This window comes from Choloepus didactylus, chromosome X, assembly GCF_015220235.1.
Source record: "Choloepus didactylus isolate mChoDid1 chromosome X, mChoDid1.pri, whole genome shotgun sequence".
In the NCBI taxonomy this organism is placed as follows: Eukaryota; Metazoa; Chordata; class Mammalia; order Pilosa; family Megalonychidae; genus Choloepus; species Choloepus didactylus.
In genome coordinates, this window is record NC_051334.1 from 131,126,235 (window position 1) to 131,141,728 (window position 15,494).

At 35.4% G+C, this 15,494-nt stretch overlaps 1 protein-coding gene across 2 annotated transcripts in view; it reads left to right on the forward strand.

The window, feature by feature from the left end:
• The window catches only part of LOC119522571 (putative bifunctional UDP-N-acetylglucosamine transferase and deubiquitinase ALG13), a 97,823-nt gene that overhangs the window by 70,755 nt on the left and 11,574 nt on the right, over positions 1-15,494 (forward strand). For both annotated transcript variants that reach the window (XM_037820986.1, XM_037820985.1), the window contains 2 exons: positions 2,223-2,263; positions 3,940-4,123. In XM_037820986.1, the coding sequence (XP_037676914.1) occupies positions 2,223-2,263; positions 3,940-4,123 (225 nt within the window). The remainder of the gene's footprint in view (positions 1-2,222; positions 2,264-3,939; positions 4,124-15,494) is intronic.

The window sequence follows — 15,494 nt, forward strand, 5'->3', positions numbered from 1 at the left end:
AATCTTTTTAAATTTATTGAGGCTTGTTTTATGTCCCAGCATATGATCTATTCTGGAGAAAGTTCCGTGAGCACTAGAAAAGTATGTGTATCCTGGTGATTTGGGATGTAATGTCCTGTATATGTCTGTTAAATCTAATTCATTTATCAGATTGTTTAGGTTTTCAATTTCCTTATTGGTCTTCTGTCTGGTTGATCTATCTATAGGAGAGAGTGATGTGTTGAAGTCTCCCACAATTATTGTGGAAACATCAATTGCTTCCTTTAGTTTTGCCAGTGTTTCTCTCATGTATTTTGTGGCACCTTGATTGGGTGCATAGACATTTACGATTGTTATTTCTTCTTGCTGAATTGCCCCTTTTATTAGTATGTAGTGGCCTTCTTTGTCTCTCAAAACATCCCTGCATTTGAAGTCTATTTTATCTGAGATTAATATTGCTACACCTGCTTTCTTTTGGCTGTAGCTTGCATGAAATATTTTTTTCCATCCTTTCACTTTCAGTTTCTTTGTGTCCCTGTGTCTAAGATGAGTCTCTTGTATGCAGTACAGTTGATTTTTGAATATTAACTTTGGCTGATTTTGTTTTTGAAAAAAATATTTTACAGGGTTTTAAAAAAAAAATTCAGTGCCCACTTCCTAGGTCAAGTCTTTATTATCTCACCCCTGAACAGTAAGAGTAGTTTCCCAATTGGTGTTACTGCTTCTGATGTCTTTATAACAGCTTAATTGAGATATAATTCACATACCATACATTTCTCCCACTTAAAGTGTAGAATCAATGGTTTATAGTATATTCATAGATATGTGCAAACATCACCACTGTCTAATCCCAGAGCATTTTCATCACCCCAGAAAGAAACCTTGTACTCATTAACAGTCACTTCCCATTCTCCTTCCCCCCCTGCCCCTGACAACCACTAATCTACTTTCTGTCTCTGTAGATTACCATATACTGGATATTTCATATATGGATTCATACAATCTGTGGTCCTTTGTGACTTACTTCTTTCACTTAGCATAAGGTCTTCAAGGTTCATCCATGTTGTAACATGTATCAGTATTTCATTCTTCTTTTATGGCTGAACAATATTCCTTTGAATCAGTACTTTGTTCTTTTTTATGGATGAATAATATTCCATTGTATGCATATATCACATTTATCTACTCATTAGTTGGTAGAATTTGGGTTGTTTCCACTTTTTTGCTATTATGAATAATACTGCTATGGATATTTGTGTACAAGTTTTCCCATGGACTTATGTTTTCATTTCTCTTGGTTATATACTTTTGAGTTGAATTCCATGCCACTTGTGAATTTATTTCCTGATATTTATCTTTTCATACTATTTAGCTGGAGCATCACACTTTATACTATACTTTCACATAATAGTCAGAATTCCAGTTGATTTCTTTTAACAGTGGCAGTAGATATGTTTGTATTTATAGGGAGTCCCAACTTGAGGGGTTTTCTGAGAATTCATTTTTTAGTTTAGTGGAACTCATTGAGTGTTATCTTATAAATAAGAATATACACAGTTCCCAGGTAAATCAGTTAAAATACATATAGGGATGCGATTGTACTGCCAGGAACATTTCCTCTTCCCCTTACATCTTGGTTTTGTTTCATTGAGTAAATATTTTAATTAAGTTCCATGATGTTTGAAGACATTTTTATTACCTTAAGATATAAACAATTTTTAGTTATTTACCTTGCTCATTGCCTTTTCTGTTTGGAGTTTTAGTGATGATATGATAGTCATGTTAAATAAAAACAAGGTGAATTGTTTTATGCCATGCTAGTTGCCCCAGCAGACATCACTAATCTCAGTATTAGTAGAACATTAGTTTATAATGTGTAGTAGCTCTATTATCTGAGGACCAATGTGATTACTCATGTAATAGAGTTGTATTAAAGGAAAATTTTATTCTTGAGACAAGCAAGAAAATGCCTTTCCTGGACTCTGCCTAAATATTAGCAGAATGGCATTTGTGTAACATCTGGCTATATTAAGAATCACAATATATATTTGGCTATTAAATCTTGGATTAGTAAATGCTCATATCTGTAATGGTAGGCAAATGGTCTTTACTGTAAGGTGGAATTGCGATTTGTGTCAATGTAGGAAGACTGCATTGATACCTTAAAGCTCAGAGAAAAACTTTTAAATGATAGTTCTAATTGTTTATGTCATCTGGTCACTAAACTTTTCTTTTAATTTTAGATACAAAAGTTTTGCAGTACTATTTCAATCTGGGATTGCAGGTAAGAGTCATGTTAAAGTTTCTTCAGTGAGCTCTATATTAAAAATACAAGCTGTTTTAATAATCAGATTCTTGAACTTTAAAAGATCAGAAAATCTTACTTGAAAATCTTAGTTTTGAGTTGGACACTGTAAGCGGTATGAATATTTTATTTCTCTGTAAGATATCTCTGAAGATGTTGCAGGTCAGTTTTCTACTTTAGCCTCCCAGAATTTCAGTTTCTCTTATTATAAAACAGTGGTTAAATTGAGGAGAATGAGGACTGGGCCCTGAGCAGCAGTTTAACATCATATGATAACCCTTCCCTGTTTTTTTCTCTCAAAATTTTAAAAAATGATTATTTATCCCACCTACTTAAAATGTTTCATGACAAAAAAAAAAAAAAACCAAAAATGTTTCATGACTACAGTATTTGAGCGTTTTATGTGAAAAGTAATCAGACTTAACTCAAAGACATTTAGGGAGTGGTATTATTTTTAAAGCACTCATGTTCATGAATATCTACCAAACACTGGTTTCCACTATTCACCTGAGTCATAGAGGGGAGTACTGATAAATACCTTTATCACTGAAAGGTGTCTCTGATTTGAGGTGAAACCTCTTTTACTTTATTTTTTCTGGGGTCATTTTCCCCTGAAATACACCTGACTTCTGATATAAGAGATGGCATATTTACTGAAAAGGAATTGCACATCTTAAGATTTGGCAGATGATGGTAATCTAGTTTCCTGGATAATGCTTGGATTAGTTTATATTCCTAGACACTAGTTTTCTTAAAGCCTGACCATATCATTGCCATAATACTGCCTTCTCCAACTGGCACGCATCTATAAATTAAAGAGTAGGGTGGTGTAGTGCTAAGTTTTTGTTCCTTGAAACTGTTTTTCCTAAATTTAGTTTCAAGAGTTGAAAAAATAAACTACTTGCTCCTTCAGTTGTGTTAGTTTATTATGGTCCCATATGGAAACTTGGCAATCTGTTCCACTGGGCTGAGGCATTTTAGATATTCTCTTGTGTTTTCCCATCATGGTTATACCAGGAAATGCAGAATAGATATTTAATATCTGTTTATATGTGAAGTTATGGTGTTCATTGTAGAACATTTGGAAAATACTAAAGTAAAAAGAAAACCAAAATCTCTTGTGTAACAACTCTATGCTTTGCTATATTTTCTTACAGCTTTTTAATTTTTTATTTTGGGAAATATGGACTCTGCTATATAATTTTGTAACCATTTAACTTAACAATGTGAGAATTTTTCCTTAAATATTTGACAGCATGATTTTATTGCCTATATTCTATCATGTATATATCATAATCCATTCAATCAGTTCTCTGTTATTGAGTACTTACATTGTTCAATGTCTGTTTCTTTTTAAAATAATGCTTCAAAAGGCATCTCTGTATATAGGTCTTTATGTACATCTCTAATTTCCTTAGGATGCCTTGCTAAAAGAATCCCTAGGTCCAAATATGAGGTACATATGCTGCAAAAGGTCTACAAGTTGTAATAGAGAAAAGACTTTCTAAATACCAACTCTTTTGGTTCAAAAAAATTATTGCTATCACACCTGAAAATCACAGCCCAATTTATGTTAGTGAGGAACTATATATAGTATCTTAAGAACAGGGAACAGTAAAGCTTTTTGTTTTGTTTTTTTCCCTTTCTTACCCAAGTGCTATCACCACAACTACTGGCGCTCCATGGTCTATGTGCCACAGATGCAACAGCAGCAGCAGCTTCATGTAGAGAATTATGCAGTGTATACTGAACCACCTCCTCTGGTAGATCACACCATTCCTCAGTTGTACAGTGAGGTGGGGTCAGCAGATGGCACACAGGCAGAAGCATCAGCACATGGTGAGTATGTAATGACATTGCCTGTAAGAAAGACAATTGGATTTTATTGTGTCATTTAATAGTAGCCTTTATATGTTTCATTAGGTCCATATATTAGACCAGTGGTTTTCTAAGCATAGTATGTGGACCCCTTGGGATTCCTGAGACACTTTCAAGGAATCAGTGATACCAAAAGTATTCCTAATAATTCTAAAATTTTATTTGCCACTTTCACTGTGTTGACATTTGCATTGATGGTGCAAATATCAGTGGTAGATAAAGCTGTTGCTGAAACACAAATCAAGTTAGTGGCACCAAACTGTGCTAGTAATCACTCTTCCTCACTGCCACAACTCGTGATACCAAAATGCCAGTTTTACTTTTTGTTTCATCAAAACCTTTTTAATTTCATTAACTCTTTATCCTTGAATAACTGTCTTTAATACTCTGTGTGACAAAATGAGACGTGTGTATAAAGCACTTCTGCATCCTCAGTGAAGCATGATGATACTTAAGGAAAAGGTCTTGTGTGATTGAGGTAAACGTGCTGACTTTTTTCATGGAACACCATTTTTACTTGAAAGAATGATAGAAAAACTAGGGTTATTCAGACTTGGCTATCTGGCAGACATTTTCTCAAAAGAACAAAGTGAGGCTATTACTTTGATTAAAACAGTTGAAAGAATGAAAACAAGTGAAAGTATTTGTTGGCAGAGATAAAAATCAAGCTCCCAGATAAAAATTAGAATTTTGGAAAACTTGTATTCACCATTGTGAACCTGACAGTTTCCCCAGACTTAAAACTCTTCTAAGGTGAAAGGTGGGGATATTAATGAATGTGATTATTTTTTACATTGTATAATGAAATGTGTCAACATTTGGAAGATATGCATTGCTTAATGAAACAATATTTTCCCAATTGCCAAAGCATAATGTTATCTATTCATGATTTTCTAAAAGATCTATCCAAAATGTAAAGTAGGACAGTGGATTTTAATGTAGCAGAGTATGAAAAGTCCATGTTGCTAATGATGTTAAAGAAACTACCCTTAACTTAATTTGGACGTAGTATCCAAGAATATCTATAGTTTTCTGAAAAGCTATTTATTAAAAAACTTCTCTGTTTTCCAACTATATATCTGTGTGAGGCTGGATTTCCTTAATACTTCATCCAAAGCAGCATGATAGATTAAATGCTGAAGCACAAATGAGAATCCAGCTGTCTTCTATTAAGCCACTCATGAGAGATTTACACAAGCGTAACACACTGCCACTTTTCTGACAATTTTTTTTTGGTTTTGGAACATAATTAGTTTTCAAAAGAAATATTTGTGTTACCATGTAATGGGCTTATTTTTAAATAAATAGTTTTAATTTTATCAGTTTAATTTCTAATACAGTCATTATTAAGATAACTCCCATAAACAAAAGCTATTTGGGGTCCTCAGTTTTTAAGAAGCAAAGTGGTCCTCAGACCAAAAGGTTTGAGAACCACTTTGCCAGCTGATAAGGATTATTGCTCTGTGAGATCGTGGTATAATACAGATACGGAGGCATTTTGAGGGATTTTAGAGTAGAATCCTTGGATTGCCCTTCTTGGAAAGAGCATGCAGTAGAAGAAAGGATGTGGACTAACCTAACCAAATCTGCTTCACATTCCAGCAATGCTGCTTGATGGTTGTGACCTTGGCTAAATTACTTAACGTCTCTAAGCTGATTTTCTATAAAATGACAAATACTTGACTTGCCACAGTTGTTGTAAGAACTAAAATGAGACCTTATATATAAGTATACTTTGCCTTGTGCGTATTAAGAATGCTAATTTACTTTCTCTATTCCCTGTCCTTCTTCAAGCATAATAATGGTTTTAAAATGCAACTGCTATATAGAATCTTATTCCTATGGTGGTGGTGTGATAAGATTTGTAATAAAAATGAAAATGTCAACTTATATTACAGTTTTGTACAATGTACCTTTTATGGAGCTATTTTTAATTGTCGTAAACCATGAGACGGTGGTCTTAATTTCACAGAATAATCTGATCTAAGTTAGCCTAAGTAAGGAAGGATTCCTTTTTGTTTAATATTTATAGTCACTATAGCAAAGGCAGACAGTATTTCTGCTGAAACTGACTCGTGGTAGCAAAGGTGCTATAAAATTAAAATGATGCTAGGATTTTAATGACATTTGGGAGATGACACATTAATGTTTGGTCTTTTAGGATGCTCTTCAGAACTATATACTTCCTAGTATAGACACTTGGATTTTTAATTGCTAAAGTGGCCAAAATGGTTATTTAGATGATAAGTGTTATACTGGAAAACTATTAGATAGTCTAATTGTGATCAATTCTTAGAAGACTTTATTTGATTAGAAGAACTCCAGAGAATTTCTTTATGTATTTAGCCTGATGGTACCTAAATAATCCCAGAAAGATAGCTATGTCTAGAGAGAATACCTTTGACATATAGTATATATATTTAAATATATTTTTTTAATTTGGAAATTTTCCTTTAACTTTTTGGTGTAGCTTGTCTTAGTTACTGTTGTTCATGTCTAAAGTGCTTGTGCTGCAATTGCCGTGATCTTTCCTACATAGTCAATGATAAATTTCATGCTCACCTTTAAGAATATGCATTTACAGGCATACCTCGGAGATACTGTGGGTTCAGTTCCAGACCACTGCGATAAAATGAATATAGGAATAAAGCAAGTCAAATGAATTTTTTTTGTTTCCCAGTGCATTAAAAAATTATGTTTACACTATATTGCAGTCTAATAAGTGTGCAATAGCATTATGTCTAAACAGTGTACATACCTTAATTTAAAAATACTTTATTGCTAAAAAAAATTCGAACCATCATCTGAGCCTTCAACGAGTCATAGTATTTTTGCTGGTGGAGGGTGTTGCCTCCATGTTGGTGGCTGCTGACTAATCAGGGTGGTGGTTGCTGAAGGTTGGTACAGCTGTGGCAATTTCTTAAAATAAGACAACAATGAAGTTTGCTGCATTGATTGATTCTTCCTTTGATGAAAAATTTCTCTATAGCATGCAATGCTGTTTGATAGCATTCTGCCTACATTAGAACTTCATCAAAATTTGAGTCAGGCCTTTCAAAACCTGCCACTACTTTATCAACTAAGTTTAATGTTCTAAATCTTTTATCGTCATTTCAGCAATGTTCACAGCATTTTAACCAGGAGTAGATTGAATATCAAGAAACCACTTTTTTTATTAATTCAATTTTATTGAGATATATTCACATACCATACAATCATCCAAAGTGTACAATCCCTTGTTCACAGTGCCATCATATAGTTGTGCATTCATCACCACAATTAATTATTGAACATTTTCATTACTCCAGAAAAAAACAATAAAAGTAAAGAAGAACACTTAAAACATCTCATCCTCCCATTATTCATTTAATTTTTGTTCCCATTTTACTACTCATCTATCCATACACTGGATGAAGGGAGTGTGAACCACAAGGTTTTCACAATCACATGGGCACCCTGTGTAACTATATAGTTACACAGTCATTTTCAAGAATTAAGACTACTGGGTTTGCAATTAACAGTTTCAGGTATTTCCTTCTAGCTATTCCAATACACTAAAAACTACAAAGGGATATTTATAAAAGGCATAAGAATTACCTCCAAAATGACCTTTTGACCCCATTTGAAATCTCTCAGCCACTGAAACCTTATTTTGTTTCATTTCTCTTCCCCCCTCTTGGTCAAGAAGGCTTTTTCAATTCCATGACGCCGGGAGCAGGCTCATCCCCGGGTGTCATGTCCCATGTAGTGGGGAGGGCAGTGAGTTTACCTGCAGAGTTGACTTAGAGAGAGAGGCCACATATGAACAACAAAAGAGGTTCTCTGGGGGTGACTCTCAGGCTTACCCTCTCAAGTAACAAGCTTCATAAGGGCAAGCCCCAAGATCGAGGGCTTGGCCTTCTAAATTGGTAATCCCTAATGACTGTGAGAATATCAGTAAATTCACCAGGTGGGGAAGTTTAATATTTCCACATTTTTCCCCAGTCCCTCAAGGGAACTTTGCAAATAAATTTTTATTTTCTGCCCAAATTACTCTGGGATGTATTGGGGCTTCACACTAACCTGTACAAACCAACCAGATCTCACTCCCTGTTCAAAGTTCCATGTAATTATGGTGTTTGAATAAACTGACCATTTAAGTTAAATTATATGGTGTGCTACAGATAATACATATTTTGCACCAAATAAACATCTCTTCCTTTGGTCTCACACAGAAGTTGAAGTTTAAAACACCGTCAATATCATCCTTTATCCTTCAGTCTGATTTACCTTAGTCTTAACCAAGTCCATTTCGTTCATATATCTAATTGAAGTCTGATCTCTTTTTCAGCTTCTTTAACATTTACTGTATGAGGTAATTGTGACATTTATAGCTGCCATACTCTGGCTCTGAGTCTTAGGTGTCATACAGATACCTGAAGTTTCAGGGACTGACCAGGTTATACACAAACAACTCAGCATCTCAGAATTTAAAAATAAACATTACAATTCAGGAATAGATGTAACTACTTTAAGAGCTTACAATCTAGGAACCTTTACCATAAGCCTTCCCTCGATAAACTGTGCTGTCTGATTAAAATCTCAGAGTTTACACATTATAGTTATCCCGTATTAGTGAGGCATTATAATGTTTGTCTTTTTATTTCTGGTTTATTTCACTGAACTTACTGTTCTCAAGGTCCGTTACCTAATTGCATACCTCACACCTTCTTTCTTTCTTGTAGCCACTCAGTAGTCCATGGTGTGTGTACACCACAATTCATCATTCCGTTCATTAGTCGATGTACCCTTAGGCCACCTTCATCCATTGTTAATCATGAATACTGCCACCATAAACACCGTTGTGCATATGTCCATTCGTATGCCTGCTCTCAGTTCTTCCAAGTGTATATCCAGTAACAGGATTGCAGGACAATATGGCTATCCCATACTTAGCTTCCTGTGGAATACCCATCCTGCCCTCCAGATGGGCTGCATCATTCTTCTTCCCACCAACAGTGATTAGGTACATCCCTCTTGCCACATTTTCTCCAGTACTTATATCCCTCGGTTTATTTTTTAAGCAGTTTTATTCACATACCGTACATTTCCTTCTAGGTAAACAGTTTCCCTTTATAATCACAGTCATGCATTCACCACCACAATCTATATGAAGACATTTCCATTTCTTCCACAAAGAAAAAGGAAGAGGAGAAAAAAAAGATGAATGAAAAAGTAAAAATAAAAATAAAGTACAAAAAAAAGGTCAGACAGCACCACCACCAAGAATCCCATATCCCTCCCCTCTAATAGACATTTAGCTTCGATATATTTCATTTGTTACAGTAATGGGAGCATATTACAGTGTTATTGATCATAGACTTGAGTTGCATTGATTATATTTTTTACCCAATACTGTCCCTTTTTCAGCACTTTTCAAGTTTGACATTCATTTGTTCTCCCAAATGTAAAAACATTTTTATATTTGTGCATTTAATCACCATCATTGATCACTCTGTTTCACTAAGTTGTACAGTCTCAGTCTTTATCATCTATCTTTCCTTCTGTTGTCATACATGCCCCTAGCCTTCCTCTTTCAACCATACTCTCACTCAGCTTTGTTCATTATACTTACAGTATTGTGCTACCACCACATAGTGTTGTGCTTTCCATTTCTGAAGCTACAGTCAATCCTGTTGAACATTCTGTACTCCTTTAGCATCACATGTCTGATCTCTACCCTCTATCTCCTGATAACCTGTGTTCTCAGCTTTAACTCTCAATGTTTGCTCATTAATGTTAGTTTATATTAGTGAGACCATACAGTATTTTTCCTTTTGTTTCTGGATAATTTTGCTCAACATAACATCCTCCAGGTTCATCCACGTTGTTATATGCTCCATGACTTTATCCTGTCTTATGTCTGCGTAATGGTCCATCGTATTTATATACCACAGTTTGTTCATCCAGTCATCCGTTGATGGACATCTGGGCTGTTTCTGTCTCTTGGCAATCATGAATATTGCTGCTGTAAACACTGGTTTACAAATGTCCCTTCATGTCCTAGCTTTCTGTTCCTCTGAGTATATACCCAGTAATAGGATTGATGGATCATATGGCAGTTCTATACTTAGCTTCCTGAGGAACCTCCACACTGCCTTCCAGGGTGACTGCACCATTCTACATTACCACCAGCAGTGAATAAGTATGCCTCTTTCTCCACATCCTCTCCAGCATTTGTAATTTTCTATTTTTTGGATAATGGCCATTTTAGTTGGTGTTAGATGATATCTCCTTGTGGTTTTGATTTGCATTTTCCTAATAACCAGTGAAGTTGAGCATCTTTTCATAGTTTTTGAGCCATTTGTATTTCCTCTTCAGAAAAATGTCCATGTCTGTTGTCCAGTTTTAAATTGGGTTTTTTTTTTTATTGTTGAGTTGTAGAATCTCTTTGTATATTCTGGAAATTAAACTCTTATCTGATATGTGGTTTCCCAATATTGTCTCCTATTGCGTAGGCTTCCTTTTTACTTTTCTGACAAAGTACTTTGATGCACAAAAGTGTTCACTTTTGAAGTGAGTCCATTTATCTGTTTTCTTCTTGCATTGCTCACACTTTGGTTGTAAGGTCTAGACAACCACCTCCTATCACGAAGTCTTCAAGATATTTCCTTACATTTCGTTCTGTTCCAGTTTGCTAGAGCTGCTGTTACACAAAATACCACAAATGGATTGGCTTTTATAAAGGAGATTTATTAAATTTACAGTTCTAAGACTGTAAAAGTGTCCAAATTAAGGCATCAAGAAGAGGATACCTTCACTAAAGGAAGGCCAGTGGCGTGTGGAGCACCCCTCACAGTTGGGAAGGCAAGTGGCCGGCCTCTCTTGGTCCTTTGCTCCTGGGTTGCATTTCAAAATGGCTTTCTCCAAAATGTCTCTGAGCTTCTGTCTCTCTTAGCTGCTCTCAGCTCTCTGGTTAGTTTGGGGCATTTCTCTCTAAGCATCTGGGAGTCCTCTCTTAGCCTCTCTGGGGCAAAATCTGGGCTTCTTCTCTTAGCATTTCCAAACATCCTTCTCTCTGTATCTCCAAACATCTTGGTCATCTCTTAGCTTCTCTCCAAAATGTCTTTCAACTGATCTGAGCTCCTTGTTTCCCTGTGCTCTCTTAAAGGACTCCAGTGATCTAATTAAGACCCACTTGGAATGGGAGGGGTCACATTTCCATGGAAAAAATTTAATCAAAGATCTCAACCAACATTTTGATGAGTCACTTCTCTATGGAAAAACGCAACCAAACGATTCCATCCAACAAGATTTGATTAAAAGATCATGGCTTTGCTGGGGTCTGTAACAGGTTCAAACTGGCACATCATCTGCAAGTTTTATGGTCTTAACTCGAATATTTAGGTCTTTGATCCATTTCAAGTTAATTTTTGTATAAGGTGTGAGATAGGAGTCCTCTTTCATTCTTTTGGATATGGCTAGCCAGTTTCCCAAACATCATTTATTCAAGAGGTGGCTCTGTCCTTGTTGTGTTGGCTTGACTGCCTTATCAAAGATCGATTTTCTGTAGATGAGAGGGTCCATTTCTGAACACTCAGTTCAATTCCATTTGTCAGTATGTTTATCTTTATGCCAGTACTGTGCTGTTTTGACCAGTGTAGCTTTGTAACATGTTTTAAAGTCAGGTAGTTTGAGACCTCCCACTTTTTTCCTCTTTCTCAAGATATTTTTGGCTATTCAGAGCACCCTGCCCTTTGAAATTTGTTTTTGGAAAGTAAGCTGTTGAGATTTTAATTGGTATTGTATTGAATCTATAAATCAATTTAGGTAGAATTGACATGTTAGCTACACATAGTCTTCCAATCCATGAACAAGGTGTCATCTTTCCATTTATTTAGGTCATCTGTGATTTATTTTAGCAATTTCTTGTAGTTTTCTGTGTACAGGACTTTTGTGTCCTTTGTTGAGTTTATTCCTAAATATTTGATTCTTTAGGTTGCTATTGTAAGTGGAATTTTTTTCTTGATTTCTTCATCATGTTGCTCCTTACTTCTCTATAGGAGCATACTGATTTTTGCATGTTGATCTTGTGCCCTGCCACTTTGCTGTATTCATTTATTAGCTCTAGTAGCTTTGCTGTAGACTTTTCAGAATTTTCTACATATAGGATCATGTCATCAGCAAACTGAAACTTTTATTTCTTCATCTCCAATTTGAATGCCTTTTATTTCTTTTTCTTGCCTAATTGCTCTAGCTAGAACTTCCGGAACAATGCTGAATAACAGTAGTGCCAGTAGGCATCCTTGTCTTGTTCCTGATCTTAGAGGGAAAGCTTTCAGTCTTTCCCCATTGAGTATGCTGTGAGCTATGGATTTTTCATGTATTGCCTTTATCATATTGAGGAAGGTCCCTTCTATTCCTATCCTTCTAAGTATTTTCATCAAGACAGGATGTTGAATTTTGTCAAATGCCTTTTCTGCATCTAATGAGAAGATCGTGTGGTTTTTCCACTTTGATTTATTGATGTGGTGTGTTAACGTTAATTTATTTTCTTGTGTTGAACCAGCCTTGCATACCTGGAGTAAATCCCATTGTTTACAGTGTATAATTCTTTTAGTGTGCTTCTAGATTGGATTTGTGTTTTGTTGAGGGTGTTTGCATCTATATTCATTAAAGAGGTTGGTCTGTAATTTTCTTATGGTATCTTGGTCTGGCTTTGGTATTAGAGAGATTTTGGCTTTATAGAATGAGTTAGGTAGCTTTCCCTCATTTCAGTTTTTTAGAGTTTGAGCAGGATTGGTACTAATCTTTCTTGAATGTGTGGTAGAATTCAGATGTAAAGCCGTCTGATCTGGGATTTTTCTTGTTTGGGAGCATTTTGATAATTCAGTCTCTTGTGATTGGTTTGTTGAGGTTGTCTATTTCTTCTCAAGTCACTGTTGGTTGTTCATGCTTTTCTAGGAAGTTGCCTGTTTCATCTAAGTTGACTAGTTTATTGGCATGTAGTTGCTCATAGTATCCTCTCATTATCTCCTTTGTTTCTGCGGGGTCAGTAGTTATGTCCCATTCCCATTTCTGATTTTATTTGTTTGCATCCTCTCTTTTTTTTTTTTTTTTGTTAGCCTAAGCTCGGGGTCCATTGATTTTCTTAAAGAACCAACATGTGGTTTTGTTGATTCTCTCTATTGTTTTCATGTTCTCAATTTCATTTATTTCTGCTCTAATCTTTGTTATTTCTTTCCTTCTGTTTGCTTTTGGGTCAGTTTGCTGGTCTTTTTCTAGTTCCTCCATGTGGACAGTTAATTACTTGATTTTTGTTCTTTTTTAATGGAGGCATTTAGGGCAATGAATTTCCCTCTCAGCACCACCTTTGCTGCATCCCAGAAGTTTAGATATATTGTGATTTCATTTTTATTTGCCTCAAGATATTTACTAATTTCTCTTGTTATTTCTTCCTTGACCCACTAGTTGTTTTAAGTGTGTTGATTATCCTCCATATATTTGTGAATATTCCGGCCTTCCACCTGTTAGTGATCTCCAACTTCATTCCATTATGATCTGAGAATGTGTTTTGTATAATATCAATATTTTAAAATTTATTACAACTTTCTTTGTGACCCAACGTGTGGTCTGTCCTGGAGAATGATCCATGAGCCCTTGAAAAAAATTGTGTGTCTTGCTGTTGTGGGGTGTAGTGTTCTATAAATGTCTGTTAAGTCTAGTTCATTTATCATTTTATTTAATATCTCTGTTCCCTTATTGATCCTCTGTCTAGATGTTCTATCCATTAATGAGTGGTGTATTGAAGTCTCCAACTACTATTGTTGAAGTGTCTGCTGCTCCCTTTAGTTTTGTCAGTGTTTCCCTCATGATTATTTTTATGTCTTCTTGATGTATTGTCCCTTTTATTAATACATAGTGTCCTTCTTTGTCTCTTTAATTGTTTTACATTTGAAGTCTACTTTGTCTGATATTAGTATAGCTACCCTCGCTCTTTTTTGGCTGTTGTTTGCATGAAATATCTTTTTCCAACCTTTCACTTTCAACCTTGAGTCTTAAGTTAGTCTCTTGTAGACAGCATATAGATGCGTCCTGTTTTTTAATCCACTCTGCTAATCTATGTCTTTTTGGGGGAGTTCAATCCATTAACATTTAGTGTGATAACTGGAAAGGGCATTATTTTCTTCAACCATTTTTTCCCTTTGGATTCCCCCCCCCCCACTTGGGTTTTATATGTCATATATATTTTTTCTTTCTTTTTACCATTTTAGGTACCCTTAATCCTAATCTTCTTTTCTACAGTCTTCCCCAAAACTCTTTCCTGTCTGTAACACTACCTTTAGTATTTCTTGAAGAGGAGGTCTTCTGTTCACAAATTCACTCAGTGTCTGTCACTCAGTGTCTGTTTATCTATAAATATTTTAAGCTCACTCTCATTTTTGAAGGACAGTTTTGCCGGATATAGGATTCTTGGTTGGCAGTTTTTCTCTTACAGTATCTTGAGTATATCATACCACTGCCTTCTTGCCTCCATGGTTTCTACTGAAAGATCCGTACTTAGTCGTACTGAATTTCCCTTGTATATGATGGGTCACTTTTCTTTTGCTGCTTTCAGAATTCTTCCTTTGTCTTTTACATTTGACAGCCTGACTAGTACGTGTCTTGGAGTAGGTTTATTTGGATCAATTCTGTTTTGGGTACGCTGTGCTGCTTTGACCTGTAATTTTACATCTTTCATAAGAGCTGGGAAATTTTCATTGATTATTTCTTCTTATTCTTTCTCCCCCCTTTCCCTTATCTTCCCCTTCTGGACCACATATAACATGTATGTTCATGTGCCTCATGTTGTCATTCAGTTCCCTGTGACTCTGCTTGTATTTTTCCATTCTTTTCCCTATCTGTTCTTTTGTGTGTAGGATTTCAGATGACCTGTTCTCTAGTTCACTAATCCTTTCTTCTGCCTCTTCAAGTCTGCTGTTGTGTCTCTCATTTCTTCTGTTGTGCCTTTCATTCCCATAAGTTTTGTCATTTGTTTTTTCAAGCTTTCGAGTTCTTCTGTATGGACGCCCTGTATCTTCTTTATATCGTTCATCTTTTTGTCACATTTTCTTTCAACTCATTGATTTGATTTAAATTTGTTTGTAAATCTTTGATGAGTTGTTTCAATTCCTGAATCTCAGTGGAGGTGTTTATTCTTTTCACTGGGCCATAACTTTGTGTTTCCTGTTGTGACTCATGGTTTTTTGCTTTCTAGGCATCTTATTTTCTTGATTAGTTTCTTTTCGAGGACATTTCTCTCTTTGGCCTAGGGTTTTCTTCTTGGTTGTCATTTTTTAATGCAATTTTATTG